The 19,968-nt window shown below is 35.2% G+C and overlaps 1 protein-coding gene across 2 annotated transcripts; it reads left to right on the forward strand.

Moving 5' to 3' along the window:
• Positions 1–1,971: 1,971 nt before the first annotated feature.
• Positions 1,972–5,826, forward strand: LOC121752259 (uncharacterized protein At5g41620-like). 2 transcript variants are annotated; one of them, XM_042147236.1, is made up of 3 exons: positions 1,972–2,506; positions 3,422–3,550; positions 4,234–5,826. In XM_042147236.1, the coding sequence occupies exons 1-3, from the start codon at positions 2,171–2,173 to the stop codon at positions 5,677–5,679; spliced, it is 1,911 nt and encodes a 636-aa protein (XP_042003170.1). In that variant the 5' UTR covers positions 1,972–2,170; the 3' UTR covers positions 5,680–5,826. The 2 variants fall into 2 exon arrangements, with proteins under 2 accessions (XP_042003170.1, XP_042003169.1); XM_042147235.1 differs by having other exon boundaries at positions 3,425–3,550.
• The last annotated feature ends 14,142 nt before the right edge of the window (positions 5,827–19,968 follow it).

Genomic DNA, 19,968 nt, shown 5'->3' on the forward strand with positions numbered 1-19,968 from the left:
GAAAATCAATTTTATACCCATTTATATTTCAAAATTTTTATATGACTTTAAGTAATTCATTAGTGACTATGATATGGGGTTGGTGGTTGGGTGATAATTTTTCATCAATACTAATAAAATTATAGTTTGTATATTTATTTATATAATATGGTCTTAATATTATTAAGCTAACATGTATTATTAGGATAAACTAGTATTTTGACGTTGGGCCACGGCCCAATAATAGATGGGCACGGGTTATTACGCTTCACATAATAGGAATTTGATTAGAGCATTCACGGTGGGGCGCCCTAAAGCCCGCCTTATGCACCGCCACGTCAGCATTTTATCGTCCTCCCCTTCCACCTGCAGTGGGGCGCCATAAGCATTTTACTTTTGTTTTGTTAATTAATTTAAATGTTTTCAAATATATAAATGCAAACTTAGAAAAAATACAACGATTAACTAAGAACGGCAAAAAATTCATTGATTAAAAAAAAAGTTACACGGGTTACTAGGACTTGAGTATCCACCGGAATTCATTTTATAGCGTAATTTGAGAGTTTAAAAGTTAATCGAAAAGTTACAAATGAAAAGTGAAGTTGGGGTATATATATAACAAAATTTTCGAATTTAAAAAAAAAAACTAAAACGCGTTGCATCGTCCGCGCACTAAGCGTCGGGGGGCGTGCTATCGTCCGCGCCACTGTGGATGGCCTTATATACTTCGACCGTCTTCCATTATGGTGGCGTTCAATGAAGAGGTTTTTCAAATTTTTCTAATGAAATTGAACGCCATTGAATAGACTTTTTCTATTTTTCCCAAGTCTCTTTTGCATTTGTGCTTATTTCATTTGTTTAGTTTTGTTACAGTCACATATCATTTGATGATTTGTATGTCTAACTAGAAATATTTATCTTCCGTGGATACTCATACGACAAAGTTGCTAGCTAGGGCATGGGCACTTGCCAATTAGCACCCAAAACCACATTATTCAAATTTTCTTTTATAATATACTCTTTTTCTCTTTCTGATAGGGTATATACCCAAAATTTTATTTTATCTACGAGACAGTTGAAAAAAAATGATATATTAAATTATGAATTGGTTCAAAATCAACAAAAGTTAGTGATGTAAATAACAAGTACGTAATTAATTATAATTTAGTAGAGTGTGAAATTTTAAATTATTGACGTCCCACAATAGCAAACTGAGATATTAGAAGAAGTATTAGTTTTTATTTTTATTAATTTTTTATTTTATTTTAACACTCTCCAATACAAAATTTTCAATTTTAGCTTCTCTATTTGTTTTTATATCCACCTATGTACGCATAATTAAGAAATATTTTTAGCATTGCAAATGACTGTTTAGTCATATTAAAATGTTGGAACATGAATGATGAACTAAATTTTAAAATAATAGGAGTAATTGTATAGGACAGATCATGATCCATAAAACCGAGGATAACTATTTTCGACATATTACAAAAGCAAAATATGAATATATACAAAATTAATCAATTAATGTTATATATTAACGTGATATTTTGGATTTTGATCGCAAATAGTACTCGGTCTTATGATAACACAATATACTCTTGAATGACAAAAATATATACTATAAAATATATACTAGTCCATAAATTTCAATAACGACATATGAATGGGGCCCCACCCAAATGAAAACGGTCCATGAAGTATTGAAGTTGAAATCGTGGTACACATAAAATTTTACATGTACTATAAAATTGATGAGATCAAGGAGATGGTATAACATAATTGTATTATTGTTAATCAAGAATGGATCTCAGATCATTAAATAGAAAACTTACTGATACAGAATAAAAATACATGAATATCTGTGTGGATGGAGTAACAAAATCAAGCTAATTATAAGTGTAGATGTTAAAAATGTATAAGTACGAGGAAAGAACTCAACATAAATACAAATCCAAATTCATGTAACACGTTGCTTTCGTGTATTGAATTTGAGTGAGTGTCTGGCGCAACTAGAAACAAAAAAAGTTACTACTACAGTCTACACAATCCAAAGATCTCTCTCTACATAGACTACAGCAACAGTGATCGAGCAAGAACAGAAGAAGGTAAACCAAATGGGCAAGGCAAGTTAGTGGGAAAGAGAGCCAAAAAGTCCTTATTTTTTTAAGCTCTAGAGAGAGAGAGAGAGATGAAAAGTGGGGAAGAGCCAGCAGATAAAGGAGGAAATTTAGGGGAAAAGTTGAGGAGGGTGGGGAAAAGAGGGGGACACACCACTCCAGTAGCATCATTTTGGAGACTTGAACAATTACAGCAACAACAAGAAGAAGAAGAAGAAGCAGCAGTTCCTTTTTCCACTAAACAATTGCAAGATTTCAGAGGAAACCCTTGTCAAATTCCTTTTCTTTCTGCAAGAAAACTTGCGGCCACTCTCTGGGACCTTGATCAAATGCACCACGCCCCTCTTCCGCGCCTGCGCCGCCTCAATCATGAAGAGAAGAGCGGCCTTGATCCCGAACCTGACCTGGTAAATAAATTGCTTAAAAACTCTTCCTTTTTCGTGTTTCTTGAATATGGCTTTCGTGTAAAACAGGGATCTTTCTTAATATCTCTAGTGGGAATTTTCTATTTATTGTTCTGGTGATATTCTTGTCACTTTGGTGCTTGTTTGATTTATTCACTTTTGTGGAAATTTTGGTGAAGCCTCTTGCAAAGCTAGAACTCACTATTTTATCAATCTGATTTGTTTTTAGGATTTCACAGTTAGTGAATATTCTTATCAAGCAGTAGTAGAGTTTTATTAAGGTTGTGAATTTTTCCACTTCATTGTCTATGGTTTAGTATTTGATTCTTTAGTCAATTAGTGGTTATTTATATGTGGGGCAACTCTTTTAGTTTTGCTGCAGATGGTTTTGGTGTAAAAGACTGATCTTTCTTGGATTTTCAATATCTGAAGTGGGAATTCTTGTGAAATTTGGTGCTTGTTTGTTTTGGTGAAATTCTTGCGATTTTGGAGCTTGTTTGGTTTGTTCACTTTTGTGGAAATTTTGTGATATTCTGAAGCCTCTTGCAAAGCTAGAACTCACTACTTTATCAATCTGATTTTTTAAGCATTTTGCAGTTAGTGAGTATTCTTGTGAAAGAATAGAGTTTTAGTAAAGTTGTGAATTTCTCTTCCTTCATTGGTTATGGTTTAGTATTTGATTCTTTATTCAATCAGTGGTTGTGTATATGTGAGGCTAATCATAGAGCCTCTTTGAGTGAAAAATGGAATGGTTTCGTGTTATATATTGACGTATTTATGAAGTGAAGTTGAGAAATCTCTCTACACAGACGTATTATGTTATCTGATTTCATGTTTCTAATGAATTCTCTGAGTTTTAGGATCATATTTTGGTTTCGACTTTCGAACTGTTTGCTGATGAGGTTCATTGATTAATAGCAGCCAGAAAGTTCTAGCAGTTTGAGGAGGCACGTTGCGGCTACATTAATGCAACACCATCGGTCAGCTGAGAGGAATAGCCGTGCCCTGCAACCCGTATCACCAGCGAGTTATGGCAGCTCCATGGAGGTACCTCAATTTCCCTTGCCTCCTCTTAATCATGGTTTCGTGAAAATTTGTTCAACGCGGTCATACTCTCTTAAGCTTCTACATTTGCTTCGCTTTTAACTTTCAACATCGGGATGGTGCTATTGTAAAGCCCTCTAGGACATATACGCGTTCGAGAGTTATCTGAGAATTCAATGGCTTTCACTTCCCTTCCACTCCTATCATCTGTTCCATCCATGTTCGTCGCTTTTCTAGATAAACATCACGGGTGATTATTCCTTGTTGTCCGATTAGCTAGCTTGTTTACAGATAAATGAAGTTCCTTTTAACCTGTCAAAACCACATCTATGACCAACTTGCTAACTTACTATCTGTGATCTTCAAAATGTTACATTTTTCGACTAGGCTGTTTATGATTCGTTTTTCTTTAGACCTGCATATGTATCGTAACGTCACTTCAGAAATACTTATAAAAGCAGCTCATGTGTTCCATTATGCTAGTTATGTCATTTTCATCTATCTCGGGAAAATAAAGAGTTCCGAATTAGAGAAACGACATAGAAATTCTTGTCAATGTGTACCATAGGCTGTTATATAAAACAAGCTCGGTCTTGGATTTTACTTTTTGTATTATGCATTTCATTTTTCTTGAAATCATTTTATTTCTCCACTTTACGTTTTTATCGAGTGCTAGTATTCTGCAGATTGCGCCCTATAACCCAGCGTTCACACCTACCAGCTCCATTGAATTCAAAGGTAGAGCTGGGGAGACGAGCTATGGCTTAAGAACATCAACGGAGCTACTCAAAGTTTTAAACCGTATCTGGAGTCTGGAAGAGCAACATGTGTCCAACATGTCTCTCGTGAAAGCACTAAAAAAGGAGTTGGATCACGCACGCTCTCAGATCAAAGCGTTGGTGAGGGAGCAACAAGCTGATAGACGTGAAATGGACGAACTGATGGAGCAGATTGCAGAAGAAAAAGTAGCTAGGAAGACAAAGGAGCAAGATCGAATGAGTGCAACCATTCAGTCCTTGAGGGAAGAATTGGAGGACGAGAGGAAGTTGAGGAAGCGGTCAGAGAGCCTACACAGGAAGCTAGCCAGGGAGCTGTATGATGTGAAGACGACTCTCGCTAAACTCTCTAAAGAGCTGGAGAACGGAAGAAGGTCACACGATCTCATGGAAGATCTCTGCGATGAGTTTGCTCTAGGAATAAGAGGATACGAGAAAGAACTGCGTGCTCTCAGGAAAGTATCCGATAAAGATTGGACTGAAAGAACTGATCATGACCAATTGATTCTTCACTTATCGGAAACATGGCTCGACGAGAGGATGCAGATGAAGTTGGAAGGTGTTGGACGGAAAAAGTATGTCGTTGAAAAGCTGAGCTCCGAGATCGAAGCATTCGTAAAGGCTAAATCACTTCACAACGCTAATGGCAGAAAAGTGGTGAAGGATCCTACTCTTCGAAGAAGTTCTCTTGAGTCGATCCCACTGAATATGGCCGTTAGCGCTCCTCAAGACGAGGACGACTCGGGAGGTAGTGACTCTAATTGTTTTGAGCTAGAGAGGATGAAAATTTCCACCCTAAAGAGCCACGATAACGAGTACCACAGAAACGAAGAAGGTGAAACCACGAAGACAAAGCAAGCCAAGAAGAAAAACACGTCTTCAGAGAGGGTGAGTCCATCTGCTTTGCAGGTGAAGTATGAAGAACAGATTGCTCAAGCAACGGCACACGGTGAAAGCTCAAACCAGATCGAGGATGATGCAGAGCGTGCTGTGGACGGACCGGGAGAAACAAGCAGCATTACTCAGAAGCCTGAAAACGGTGAAGTAGCAAAAGAGAGTGGTGGGATGAATTCAAACCAGATGATTGAGAATTTGATCAGAAATCACTATATGATGTCAGAAAACGGGACGAAGCAGCCGAGTCACTCTGTCTGGAGGAGCCAACCGAGCCCGGTTCGCCATTGGAGTGAGAAGCTACCATCTCCTGATCAGAATGCTTCAGCTGAGTCATCTGTCAAACTGCATTCAGACTTGAAAGAGAACACTTTGAAAGCAAAGCTGTTTGAAGCACGAACACGGGGCCAGCGCTCGCGCTCACGCTTAAAAGCTTCGATTTTTCCTTCGAGGAAGGAATGATTCTTGTTACTTTCACGTGTGAATTGTTGTTTATTGTTTTCTTGTAAGAAGATGATTGTTTGTGAATACTTAGGGTGACTGTTTGTTACAATGTTTGCATATCTTTTCTGGTAAATTAATTGAAAGTTTTGGATGAAGTTGATTATACATCTATTTTATTATAAATTGATTTTTGGCTTAGAAGGTATATACACTATGGTAAGTTCCCTATTGAAACAAAAGTTGAAAGAACAAGAACTTATGAAAATTAACATATTGAATGTGACACTTCAATGGTACTGATAATAACACTTGGAAATTGATAATATAGAGAGCCCACTTAAAGCCCACTCTTTTTATTGGGTATCGATAAAAACTTAAGCCCTTAACTAAAAACCAAACTAATTAATCTATACCCCAATCAAATGTAACTTAATTGGAGTAAGAAAATTCTAATTAAGATAATATATCATAATTAAAGTTAAAATATCTTAATTCACTAATATTTAATAAATAAAACACTTGACGCCCATCTAATCAAAACCTAAATTAACACGTGAGCTGAATTGCTAAGTTCCTACACAAAAAAATGGTTTCTCTATGAACAATGCATTCATGTGAATTGCTAAAATTACTCTTCTCATCACAAGGTTAGTAATAAGTAATAACTCCATTATTACATACGACATGTGGACATGGCCAAAAATCAAATCAAAATGCAATCTTGAAGGTCTCTTTTTCCTATAAAAGTTTAGAAAATTGTTAAAGATCTTTAATGATATATATTATCTGAAAAAAAGTTGTGATCAAGAAATTCAATCTCACTCTAATATATTCTCACAAATCCACAATCAGTTGGAACATCTGGCCCCATGGAATAAAGAAAAATCTCTCTGTGTCTAGCCAATTATATTAGTCAAATCGCACAATCATAGGCATTTTATTTCCAAATAAGATATATCTCTATTAAAAAATTAATTGTGTGTCAAGAGACCAAACCTCGCAGCCTTTCAAAAAAAGGTTTGGTGTCTTCATTAATGTCTCTTGTAGTGAAATAACTTATATAAATTCCTAATTATATCACATTCATACTCCTCTATAAACAATATTAGTGCCAATATAATTGAATAGGATTAATACATAAAGCCAATCAATCCATATATCTAAAGCATTAAAAGTGATTAAATAGTTGGAAAGAAAATAGACCGCGACAAAAACATTAATGAAGATATGCTTATTAAAGGTATTGCATTGACCAATCATGCATGCATGGAAAATATATATTGTAAATATACAAAAGTGAAAAGGCCTTCTAGCTAGTGTGTGCTCCTTCTCAAGTAAAACAATAAAGGTAGATGAAAATATTGTTAGAATTTATAGAATATTTACACACACATCAATACACATAGTCTCAAGCCTAATTGAATATGGCCTTTCATCATGTTTTGTGTATTGATTTTATAGGGGGAATAAAAGTTAAATAGGGTAAATGTATATAAAAAAGACAAATGGGGATGGGGAAGATAAAAAGGAAATATGTTTGTGGCAGTAGTTGGAAGTTTATTATATCAATGAATTAGAGATTCTGTTTGGAGAAAGAAGCTAACTAGGGCACCTATCAATCTTCGGGAAGGAGATGAACTACCAATCAAACTGTCAATTGCTTATCTATCTCTCTCTCTCTAGGGTTTGTTCAAAGATTATGCAAATCTTTGAAGGAAATGACGTGAGATTTTGATATTTATCACTTCAACAACAATACACCATATTTTGGCAGAATTTTGGTATTTCCACTCAACTTCGAATTAATGAATCATTTGAAGAAGGATGATTTTTACCCCATGTATTGAAAATCTTACAGTCATACTATCATTCTTTCATGTGATAATTATGGATTTTACTATGATCAGATATAATACTAGTAAATTACTAGTAATTAATCAATATTTTTGCCAAATGAATTGTTAGAAATTTTCTGCAATACTCTTTATATTTTATAAGTCAACTAGTTATAAAAGCATTTACCAACTAATATGCATATATGCCACTTCATTTTGCAATTATAATCCACAACTAATATATGTGCCACTGGTTTATCTTTTCTTTCAGAACTGGAATTTGGAATCCGAATTAATATTAACTTTGTCATAAAAACCATTAAAGATGTGTGATACTCCTATTTTTTTATACTTGGAATAAATTGCTTTCAAGTAGTACAACATATTTATATGTTTATCTCGTAAATTATTCAGAGTTCTAATAAAAAGATGGCCATGGCCACCGCTCTTGTCAAATCATTCTGAACTTTTTTATGAAAAATCAGTGCTCATTTTATTGTCACATGAAACGAATTAAGGCCCACATCTTTGTAACCACGGACTAGTTACATACTTTTACACAGTTCAAATCTAATTAATTTAACCTAATTAACACAAAATAATCAATAAAAATTCATTTAAAATGGTGAAGGTGGGATTGTACATATAAACTTAAACCTAGTCTTAGTTAGTGGGATTTTACATAGAAACCTAAACAAAAAATCAAATTAAAAAAAAATTTACAGAATGGTGGTGAAAACACAGTTGGCTTCGAGGATCAAGGGACATTTGGGTACTTGAAACGACCACTTCACAAGCCTTGGAACTTGTTGTTATTACCAACGCCCAAGAAACACCAAATCTTGTTTTGCTTCCTATCCAATTCAAAATCTCAAAAACACAAAAGACCATTAATTTCAATTACAAAGAAACATCAATTCTCTCATGCAAAAAATATGATAAGTTGAAGTTGATTAGGCCTAAGAAAAGGAAAGATGAGATTAAATATGAAGAAAAGGAGGGAGCTCCCTTCAGTCCAAGAATAGAAAGTGTTAAGATTCAACTTAGGCTCCTACTTCATTCACTCAGCTGCAGAGTAAAACTTGAATCGTTACTCAGCATTTGGATGAATGAGTCAGCAGCAAATTGAATCATACTGCCTCTCTGCTTGGACAGAAGAAAGCTCTCTCTCCCTCTCCCTCTCCCTCTCCCTCTATGGCTATCAAAAAACTACAGCAAAGCAAGTGTTGATGAGGGAGAAGATGTAAGACAGACCTCGTAGCAAACAAGTTCATATATTTTTTTAGGAGAAGCTTAGGCTATATATAGCTAAAGAAAGGTGGGAATTACACAGTATTAAGGTTTAAAATATTAGTACTAATACACATTAGAGGAGAGAGAAATTCATTTTCTTTACTCACCTCAATTTGAAAGCACCACACATTGCTTGTCTTGTTGCCTTTGCCTTAGAAAGAACACTAGTGTGAAGTCATATTTTAATTAAAAATTAATTAATGTGTTCTCTCCTTATCATATGTTTTTAAGTTTTTTTAAATTAACAAATCATGGAGTACTAATTAATGGGACATCCAAAAGTAACAACCGAGATATGTTTCTCATGAGAACGTTTCTAAACTAAATCAATTAACATTATTTGAATTACACGGATATTTCAATAGATAATTAGATCTCCTTTTCTTAGGCAACTCTTATATTCCTTTTACATCACAGAATTTGTGGGTTAGTAATTATTGAGATTAAAGATGTTGGCTCCCGAAAATTCGCTTAAGTCAGGAAAAAATGTGACAACATGTCCCTACAAATATTTGAACTACAATAAGATTTCCACCAAGGATGACAAAGAAAACCCTAATTTTAGCAGGTGGTGATGGATTAAAAAATAGGCTTTGTTTCTGATAGTGCAGCTTTTAGTATATTAATGAAGACACGTGTGACAGATAACAAAGCTTAAGTAATAAAATTAGTATGGGCTAACCAGCAGTTAAGTGGAGGTGAGGAGTTGTATTAAACCAAGAAGCAAAGTACATGTTTTAAAATGGTTGAAACCAGGGTTTATGCGCTGTAGTAATGTACAGTTTCCATAATTGGAAAAAACCTCTTTGGACATAAAGACAGCAATTTTTAGGAGTGCAAGTTTTCTAATTGCCAACAACTTTGGGAACACGAACACCCCCAAACATTTTTCTATATTATAGTACTCCATTTTATTCAATTATTATTGGGTCTACATGAGATGTAAGTCTTGGCCTTCATCCTGCTAGGCTACTCTTATAATGTGATCTTCGGTGCATAAACAGAGAAGGCTAAGAATGAATCAAAACACAACGGAAATTGTGGAATTCCTATGCATATATAACTGTTACTAATATCAATAAGTTTAACATTTATTTTTCTAGCTAAATATATTTAAGTATAGTTAGTTTGGGACAATTCTTAGATGCGTGATTATTTGGAAAGTTTCCTAAGAAATGAGTAAGGATATGACTCCAACACTTACAATGTTCGACTAGACCAACACTAAGTCTTTGCATCGTGCTTTGTCCTATCGCATATGCTCCTAGAAAAACTTAATAAGGGGTCACCCAACCCAAAGTTGCCCCAAGATAAATACACTTAACCTTAGTAATCTTATAAATGGATGCCAAATGAAGATGCACTATACTTGTAAACATCATCTATTAAATCTGTTAAGTTGTTCTCGAATATAGTCGCTCCTTAAACTATGCACCAACTATCACTCACTACTCTTGCCACAGGCGTTCTTGTCTATATTGTCAATATAATCCACAATATAGTTGTGGATTATTATTGGCTTATGCTCTTAGGTGGGAATGACAAATTAAAAACCCTAATCATGAGTGTGGAACAAGTTGTAAACTGTTAATAAGAGCATTAGGAAGTGCATATTAATGGAAGAAAAGGATGTGATTCCACACATATATTAAGCAATAACTGGTTGAATATTCAGAATTAAAATTAGGAAAGGAGGGGAGGTTGTAATAATAGAGGGAATTTGAGCGTATTGTGGAGGAAGATCACATCAGATTCTCCATCTGGTCTGAAATACAAAAATGAAGGTCCTGTCAAACCAAAAAGGCTGCCCCCCTCTTTGCCATTCTCAATACAATTTCATTTCAATGCCATTACTTGTCCAATCAATTTTTTCTTTTTCCATCCTCATCTGTCCATCCCTACAACCCACCCACTAATCCTTTATTCTCTCGTTGGAATATGAATATATACATGTACTATAAGATTGCAATCACACAATTATACATGTGTTTATACATAGATGAATTTGAAGAAGGTTGATGTAAAACACAATATAAAGATTGTCATTGTATAAGTTCATTGGCACAGTACTAGCTACTGACATGATTTTTAAAGAATTGTTTGTGATCCTCAAATTAAAATTACTGCATCTTGTTAACCCCCCCCCCCCCCATCCCACACTTAACAGGGTAAACATAGGCCTAAAAATGAATTTGTATTTTTTTTTCTACATTTGTTATGCTGTATTCCATTATCAATACATTGTCCTTATAATTTGATCATGCTCTTGCACATAAAATGCGTTTGTGCTAATTAATATAGTGGAGTAATTTCTAATCTAAAAAAGAATCGGAAAAAGAAAAGGCTGGAGAATTCGATAATCGACTGATATAGCAAATTACTTTTGAGAAGCATGTCATGTGCTCTCCAACCTTTAAATTTTGTTTTAAATCACTAAGCTGCTTTACTTTATTAATTAATCATCTGAAAATTCTTTTGTTGTTCCAGCATCCACATCCGTGCTCTTGACAATCCGTGCTCTTTGTCAAGAGCATGAATATGTGTCTGTATCCACTTTTATTACTTTTTTACACCATGCTCTTCCCCAAGAGCACAACACTCACATTCATGCTTTTCCGCAAGTACATGCTCAAGGGTTCCATCATTCCATTATTTAATTTAAATACTTCAATTACTAAAAATACATTAAAATATAAAAATTACATAATTAAATCCTACAAAATCAAAATTACAAACTTAAAATCCTTAAAATTAAAAATTACATAATTAAAATCCTAAAAAATAAAAATACATAATTAAAATCCTAAAAAATTAAAAATACATAATTAAAGGCTAAAAAATACCCCGTGGAAGACTAGTTCTCCGGCCCCAATGTTTGTTGGAGACCCCGTATTATTGCCAAATGCGAATCAAGTTGCTCGAGAGTCATATTTGACCTATCGACCAAATTGAGTTGAGCCAAAAGGGTCCGCAACGAGTTGGTGGGGGGTTGAGGTGGCACAAAGGGAGCGGGGGCGGATGAAGTCGCGGCGCGACGGCAGTTGGCCGTCGCCCTCTTCCTTCCTTGCGGTCGGCGTTGGGAACTGCTCGGGCCGGCGTCGGGGCTATCCAAGTTAGCTCCGGCAAGCTGGCTAGCCACCTCATCCTCGCCGACGTCAGATAGGGATACCGACCTCGACTGTTTGCTGGAGGAGCTGAATGAGGATGATACGCCTCCCTTATACTTCGGATGCACACGCACCTCCTGCCAAGCGCTGAGGTACTTGAATGGTTTGTAATGTTGGGATTGGTAGGTCGCCAAGGCGGCACTGATGATGGCGAGCTCGCTCCTGCCGCTCCTCGCCGACCGCTCTTCCTGTAGGAAATACCCCTGGAACTTTTGGATTTCTTCGTTGGCTCTGAAGATGGCATTGCGCACCATACTCTCATTATGCTCGATGCTTCCAGCCGGGCGGTTTTTATTGTACCGGTGAGAGACGCACCACCAAAACCTATCCCCGCTTTGGTTCGTGTCTATCTCCGGATCTTCGGAGATAATCAAATGGCTTTGAATAACTGATTCATCTCCGCCGGAGTGTTTGGGGTGCGGACACCACGAGGAGTAGGAGTAGGAAGAGGAGGAGTTTGAGAGCCGCCGCTCCCTCCCGGTCTGGATTTGGGTGCCCACCCGTATCGCCCATCGGGGGCATGTTGGTCGTCTATCGGGTAAGGCCGGTAGCCACCCGGAACTTAAGAACCTTGGGTTTGAGGAGGGGCCGAGAATTGCGTTTCCGAACTAGGGAATGGTTGTGAGCCGAACCATTCGTGGTTCCACCGCGGGAGTCGGAGGGGTGATCGCCGGAGCCGGACATTTTTTTTGTAAAGAGTGAAAGATTGGGAATTGATAAGAGAAGCTGAGAGAATTTAGATGATAATTGTGTAGTGTGGTGTGAAATTTTTTGTGTGGAAGTGATGGTATTTATAGATGAAAATGTGAATTTTGGGGGAAAAATTTGAAAAATAAATTAAAAGTGGGGAGAAAACGGATATAATTTATTGGGAAGTGGAAAAATATTTTTTTTATTTATAAAAGTTTTTTTTTTAAAATCGAAAATGCCAACGGCTTTGTAGTTGGCTAATCCCGTACCGCCACATCAGCCTGCTCAGTGGCACGGACGTGTTTGAGCACAGCGACATAGACGCCGTTCGACCGGGAGAGCAGCGCTGCAGATGCTCTAACGCTAATCTACTTAATTGGAGATTATTTTGATTAAAAAGAGTGCAGACAACAATATAAAGTTGCATACAGGTAGGATAGATTTACGTGGCGTGGATCTCAATTTAGTGTACTCCTACTTAATTGTGTAAATTCATAAATATATATTCTTATTCCGCTTCATAAAATCGGAATAGTTTAACAAAACTTCCAAGAACTAGCAAAAATAAAAACCTACAGTGTGAAAGTGATTAAACCCAAAACCCTAAGTTTTATTGGAAATTGCCAATTCACATTTTGAACTCCTAACTAGTTTTAATCAATTTCTGAAATTGGTTGAAATAAATTGGGAAATTGTGGTAAACCAACTTGCAGAAAAGGGAAAAGAAATTAAGAAGTTGGAGTAACAAAAAAAAAGCACAACATTGAGGTGACAAAACATCATGCACCAGAGATTTTTTTTTGCCAAAAAATCTATGCATACTTTGAGGACCGTACGATACACACATATATATATAAGTGTGTGTGTGTGTATGCATGTGTGTTTATAATAGAGTAATTAAAAGATATACAGTGTGCCTAATTACAGAGAGTGGGCCACGCTGAAAGTTAAATTAAACTCACAAAATTAGAAATACAGTACTGTATAATTTACAATGAATGAGATTGATTGCAACAAACAGTACACAAGTACCAATGCAAAACACACACACACAACACACATTACATCTTATGACTCAGTGGACAAATGGGGTTGTCCCATGAAATGACATACTGCTACACCACAGCTGTTCTTTCTTTATCGTTTTTTTCGTTTTAGTAATTACAACAATTACCCAAACTTTTTCCAGATTCTTCGTTTTTTTATTGAAGAATTTTGATGGAAAGTTTTAGGGGTGTTTAAGATAAATACAAGGATTAATCTTGTTTACTGTCCTTAGTTTTGAACTACTCCCTCCGTTTTTTCATAGTTGAGGTAAAATTTTTCGGCACGGAGTTTAAAAAATGAATGTTGAATGTGTTAAATAAATAGATAAAAAAAGTAAGTGAAGGAAAAAAGTAGAGAGAATAAAGTAGAACGTGAATAAAGTAGAGAAAATAAAATAAGATTAAGTAAAGTTTGAAAGAGAAAAAAGTTACTATATAAGGAAATGACTCAACTATAAGAAAACTTCCCAAAATAAAAAAATGACTCAATTATGGAGAAACGGAGGGAGTAGTTTTTTTAAAATATATTCACTTTGGCAATATGTCCATGAATCCAAAGGCAATTACAAAAAAATATTAATAAAAGCTATTTTTGCCAAAGTTTTATTGCAAATTGTAGTATTCAGGAGTAGGACTTTTTTAGATAATTTGACTAGTTTTACCATTTTAGATTGTCCACTAAAATTAGACTTTACAAATAGGGATGTTTCCTCTCTCTTTTACGTAGCCAATTATGCATTAAAACTTAAGTCAATTTTATTTATGTTTTGTGGACGGAGGTAGCACTAAAAGCTTTTACCTAATAATTTACATAAAATTTAAATAATTTGACATCGAGAAAAAATTAATATAAATATGATAAAGGCTTAAACCATAGACCCCGCTCTGTATCAAGAGGGATAGAATCAAACTTTTAGCTAGCAAGGTGGGGTTTTTCAGAAAAATAAGTTGATAAAATATTTTTCAAAGAAGCTAGTTTAAAGTTGGAATCCAAAACATAATTAATCACAAATAGAATAAAACTTTTGAACAAGTGAAAAGAAATGTAAACTTAGTGAATTGTTAAATATTAAAAGGAATTCAAACTTTGAGGCTAATCTCCCTCGGTCGGTTTATTGTATGGTATCATATGTAGGTCGTTTTTCTCGCCAATTTTATTTTAATGATAAGAATAAAACATGTGAATATTAAGTTGTTAATTGAATTATAATGTAATTTGCTTTAGTTTCTAAGAATGCATGGATTGGATATACGCATATCTTTCTTTAATTTATTGTAATTTTTGGAAGAAATACAAACAAATTAAAGTGAGTGTGGTGCGGGAAGTATTTTGATAGTTGTTCGAATAAGCCTTGGACAATTTGACTTATAAAAGAATATGAGGAGACTGGAATAAACGCATTCAGAGTTACCTTATTTTAACTAAAATCAAGGTAAGATAACTAACTTACCGAAAGTGAGCAATGTATTAGCTTATTCACTTATCTACTCCTACTTGATTTAGAATTTGAAATGACTGAGATAAAAATGTTTGGAGTTGTATCATATAAAAAAATAACACCTATATTAATTAATTATAGTATGTCTATATGAACATGGGTATTATGAGATGCATACACACACAAGGATGAATAAGCTATGCTACTACATGCCCACCAATGTTAGCAACCTAACCTAGCTAGCTAGTTTTCCATCTTTCGTGTTATTTCCATGTTGAAATTTATAACCAAAAAAGTGGGAGTTTTGGAAGTTTTCATTGGAGCGAAGTGTGATGATGGATGAGTTGCATATTAATTTTACAGTTTGAACATCCAATCCCACTTCACCTTTCTTCACTGTCGGTTCAGCTATTATACTGTTCTTGATAACTCAACCCCCTTGCCTCTTCATTCATTACTTCTATCTTTTGTTTTCATCTCAACCAAACATATTTATTATCCTTCTCATTCATTGTCATCTTTGTTGACAACAATCATGTTTTGACTCATTAAATGTTCAGCTTCAGTTTCCAGTTTCAAATGTTCAGCTTCATTTTTTTAAGAGTGATGCTAAATGGTCATAATGTGGCCGGCCATAAAAAGTTAATTTAGTCCATTTACATGTATAAAAAAATTAGAATTAGCGATATAAACTTATATATGTGTGAATGGACTTGTGAGTTGATACTTATCTTTGAATTCCATTACGTAAAACACATTAATATCACGAATTACTGTATACGTTGAGCAACAATCAAGAAATGACAGTAATAATAAGTTGAGCAAAAACTACGAAAGAACAACACTAACATGTTGAGCAACATATAATGAAGATGATATAAAAGTAAAATCAAATAGTATTAAACTAAAAATTTGAAAAAAAATCAATTTTTTTTGTTATTTACTTAATTTATGGCTGGCCATAATGTGGCCGCATAGCATTATTCTTTTTTTAATTTTCCATCTAAGCAATCAAACTAGCATATTTAGACCATATATCCTCATACAATGAAACCAGATCTACTGATGCTGATGCAAACATGCCACAAAAATAACTAGTATAACTGATGAGAAAACATAGTAATCCTAGCTCTTAAATTTTATTTATAATATCAAAATTGGCTGAAAAACAATATTTATAAATGGCTAAAAAAATACTAATAAAATGATGATTCCGCCTCTTAAACAATGTTTGAAGTTCAAAATCCAACGTATCGATAATCTCTTCACTAAGAAAAGCCTTTTGGTAACACAATTTTGTTATTAGGACTAGACATCACCAACAATGACGAAACTATCCTGACTATCTGTGTCTATGTTCTTGATTTGTGATCAATGTTTTGTGTGTGTTAGAAAAATTGAAGGAACAATAGGATGTGATTCTTTTGATTTGTTTTTTTTTAACATGAGGGTTACCCAACCATACTTTCAAGTATTACCTTTTTTTGTGGGAGAGGTTGAATAAAGTGATCCGTCCATAAATCGAGAGGAGATAAAGAAAAAAGTTTTTCATAAGTTAATAATGTAATTACATTGATTCCTTTTATATATAATTTCATCATGATGTATTCTTATATTCCGAAAGTGGTTACTTAGGGAGTGTATTTTATAATCTCCTAAAATATATAATCTCCTAATATTAGTACAGATTAATCTGTTATTTGCAAAATATAAGTTGGAAAAATTGAGACATTCTAACGTAATTGAAATATATATATATTGAGACATTATGTTAATTTACCTCATGCGTAGCATCCGAATCATCAGTTTTATGGAGTAGCAAAAAACAACTAAGCATCAAACAAAAGTGGAATTTTTAGATAAATAGTGACAATTCCAATACCAAATATATTACTCCTACTACTAGTATTTTTTGTGGCAATGGGCAGACATTCTCTAATTGCTGATGTATTTATATCCCTATGGAATTGTTTACTTTTCACAAGAATTTTCTTGTCTAGGGATATATGTCGTGTATATAAAGTTATAAACTCAAGTTAGATCACTACAAAAGTTAATAAACTAGAAAAAGAATCCAGCAAATGCAAAGATTCTGAAAAAAGCTTTGAGAATTAGATTTGTATATTTTGTAGTAGTATAATAGTATAGGAAGTAAAGAATAATGGAGAGATATACCTCAACCCTATCTCTAAAGTGGTAGGTATCATACTATATATAAATGGCATCATTAAATTCCTCATGTCGGAAATTAGCAATAAAAAATGTTGGCATTGTGGTACACTCTTGCATTTATTTCATTACAAAGCACATTAGGGGACACACCTGCACCATACTTTTGACCATTTAAGAATCACGAATATTTAACAATTTATGGTGTATTTAAATGATTTTAGAAATAAAGTTCGCAGTGTAATAGAAAAAGGTTAGTATAAGAAGCTTGAAGGTCTGTATTTGTAGCTAATATTGGGGTTTGTTCAATTTAGACTGTAGAGGTTTGATGACTATTTTATATGCTTCAGTTGGCAAAGGCTTTCGGTATCAAAAACTGGTAGAGGAAATTTATAGTTTTGTTGGAATTGTCGAGATTATAGGATAATTCGAGGTTACTGTTAACTATCGTTCTATAATTCAGAGGGGGTTTGATGACTATTTTATTGTTGATTTTATGTTGCATTATGCATATTGTTAATATTTTAGAGCATTCACCATTGGTTGAGTCTGATATTTAACTATTGCATGATAATTTATGTGTTTCTAATAAGTATTAGATAGTTTCTTATAACCGGGATTTGCCAACTTTCTTTACCTAAAAAAATAGAGAAAGGGCTCCCCATATAATTATCCCAGCTTAAAGATATTTAAGCCCATCTACATCGGCCCACCTCATTTTATCAAGCTAATGAGACCAATATTCTTAAATATTTTATCACTTAAATTGGTGGAATTTAAGAGGAAAACTCATAATACTGTTACATGCATTTGAAGGTATTTTGGATGCTAAAAGTTGAAATCCTCGTAAATGCGAAAAATATATATCGATTTGAGCTAATTTTGCATAATTGGTATGGCAGTGAAAGGGCATTATTGGAAGAATCCTAGTACTATATGTTATGAAAAGTAAACGGCAACAAACAAAGAGACATATATTGGTACTAGGATTGTTACACTCTTCAAAAACAATATTTAAGGCGAACGAGGATTAGGGTAGATAGATAAAAACAGAACTCCTATATGCTAATCCATTATTTACTAGCTTTGAGACTTTGGGGATAAAGATACTCGATCATAGTATATGTTATCAATCATGTAAAGTAAACGCTTCGTGAAACAGACATACCTTAGAACTAGTGAACAACAGTTCTTCCCCTCGTTCTGTTTTCCATGATCTGAAAAACATCAAATCAACCATAAAAATCCAATCTTTGTACTTTGATTAAACAACCATGGGACAATCAAATGTTGTAAGAAGAAGATCTTACCCTAACCGATGCGCCACGTGGACTTTGAAGCAGCACTTGCTGATTTCAACCGCTGATCTCTGAGAATGATCCATTTTCCACAACACAAATTGAGCATCAATCAACTCTAATTTTACTCTGAGAATAAATTAGTCTGTCAAGAACTAACAGCGAAGCATTTGGCATATTTGGCCAAGAATCAGTTTTTAATAATGACAAAAAAACAAATGTGTTAATCGAAATGGTGTTCTATGAAACAGCAGCACAATAAACATGCCAGGAAAGAATGGTCTCAACTTAAGAAGCCTAGAGAGAGAGAGAGAGGTTAGTCTATGTTTTGATTTGACCTTGTCACCTTATTTTGAATAAATAGATGGAAACGGTCAGATTTTGAGGCGACAATTGAACAACCCTTTTAGATCTTTGAGTGGATTTGAGGTGGGTTTTGAGGAATATTAGGTAATTATGAAGAAAATTAACATAAGATTTATGTTAATGAGTCAGCAAGGACCACAGCTTCATGTCTCAGCATACAACGAAATTACCGGAATTAACTGTATTAGGGGTGAGTGGATTCAATAGGGTATCCACAAAAGGGGCGGCGCGCCGGCCGCTATGGAGTCGCAGGAAACGTCCGCCCCGGCGTAGCCAGGTGAGAGGCAGCGGAAAGGCCATCGCCGAGTATTCGGCGAGGACGCAGCGGGGTGGGGAGCGCGGCGGTCTACTGTGCGGCGATTGCGCAGCGGCGGTGGACAATTCTTTTTTTCGTTTTTTTTAATTTTATTTTAATTGCCTATAAATACACCTCATTATCCTCATTATTTTCACACCATTCCAACTCTTTATTCCTACTTTGTCTCTCTAAAATTTGTGGATTCCATTGCTATTAAAAAATGGATGATTTGTGGAATGACACGTGGGATTCTCTGATTCAAGAGGTGCAGAGGGAAGCCGACAAGGAGGATGCGGCGGCGCTCCCTCGTGCGATTCATCATCGTTGGACAATCCCACGAGACCATACCGGAGCGCACCAACGGCTGATGGCAGACTACTTTGTCGATAACCCCCGTTACCCACCAGAGATTTTCCGTCGGCGTTTCAGAATGTTGCAACAGGTCTTCACCCATATAGCGACGACATTGGCGGCGCGGTACAGGTGCTTCACCCTCCGGAGTGATTGCACTGGCTGGATCGGGCTGTCTACTTTTCAGAAATGCACCGCTGCAATTAGGTAGCTTGCCTATGCCGGACCGGATGATATGTTCGACGAATACCTATAGATGGGTGAGACGACTAGCCTAGAGGTGCTCCGGGAGTTTTGTAAGGGCATCCGGGAAATCTTTGGTCTGGAGTTCCTACGAAAGCCAATCTCTGATGAG

The sequence above is a fragment of the Salvia splendens genome, chromosome 10 (genome assembly GCF_004379255.2).
Source record: "Salvia splendens isolate huo1 chromosome 10, SspV2, whole genome shotgun sequence".
In the NCBI taxonomy this organism is placed as follows: domain Eukaryota; kingdom Viridiplantae; phylum Streptophyta; class Magnoliopsida; order Lamiales; family Lamiaceae; genus Salvia; species Salvia splendens.

Excerpts from the sequence above, each read along its gene's own strand:
- LOC121752259 (XM_042147236.1), top strand. The coding sequence starts at position 2,171 with ATGAAAAGTGGGGAAGAGCCAGCAGATAAAGGAGGAAATTTAGGGGAA. Across the intron at positions 2,507-3,421 it reads TTGATCCCGAACCTGACCTG|CAGCCAGAAAGTTCTAGCAG; the intron begins GTAAATAAATTG and ends ATTGATTAATAG. Across the intron at positions 3,551-4,233 it reads GTTATGGCAGCTCCATGGAG|ATTGCGCCCTATAACCCAGC; the intron begins GTACCTCAATTT and ends AGTATTCTGCAG.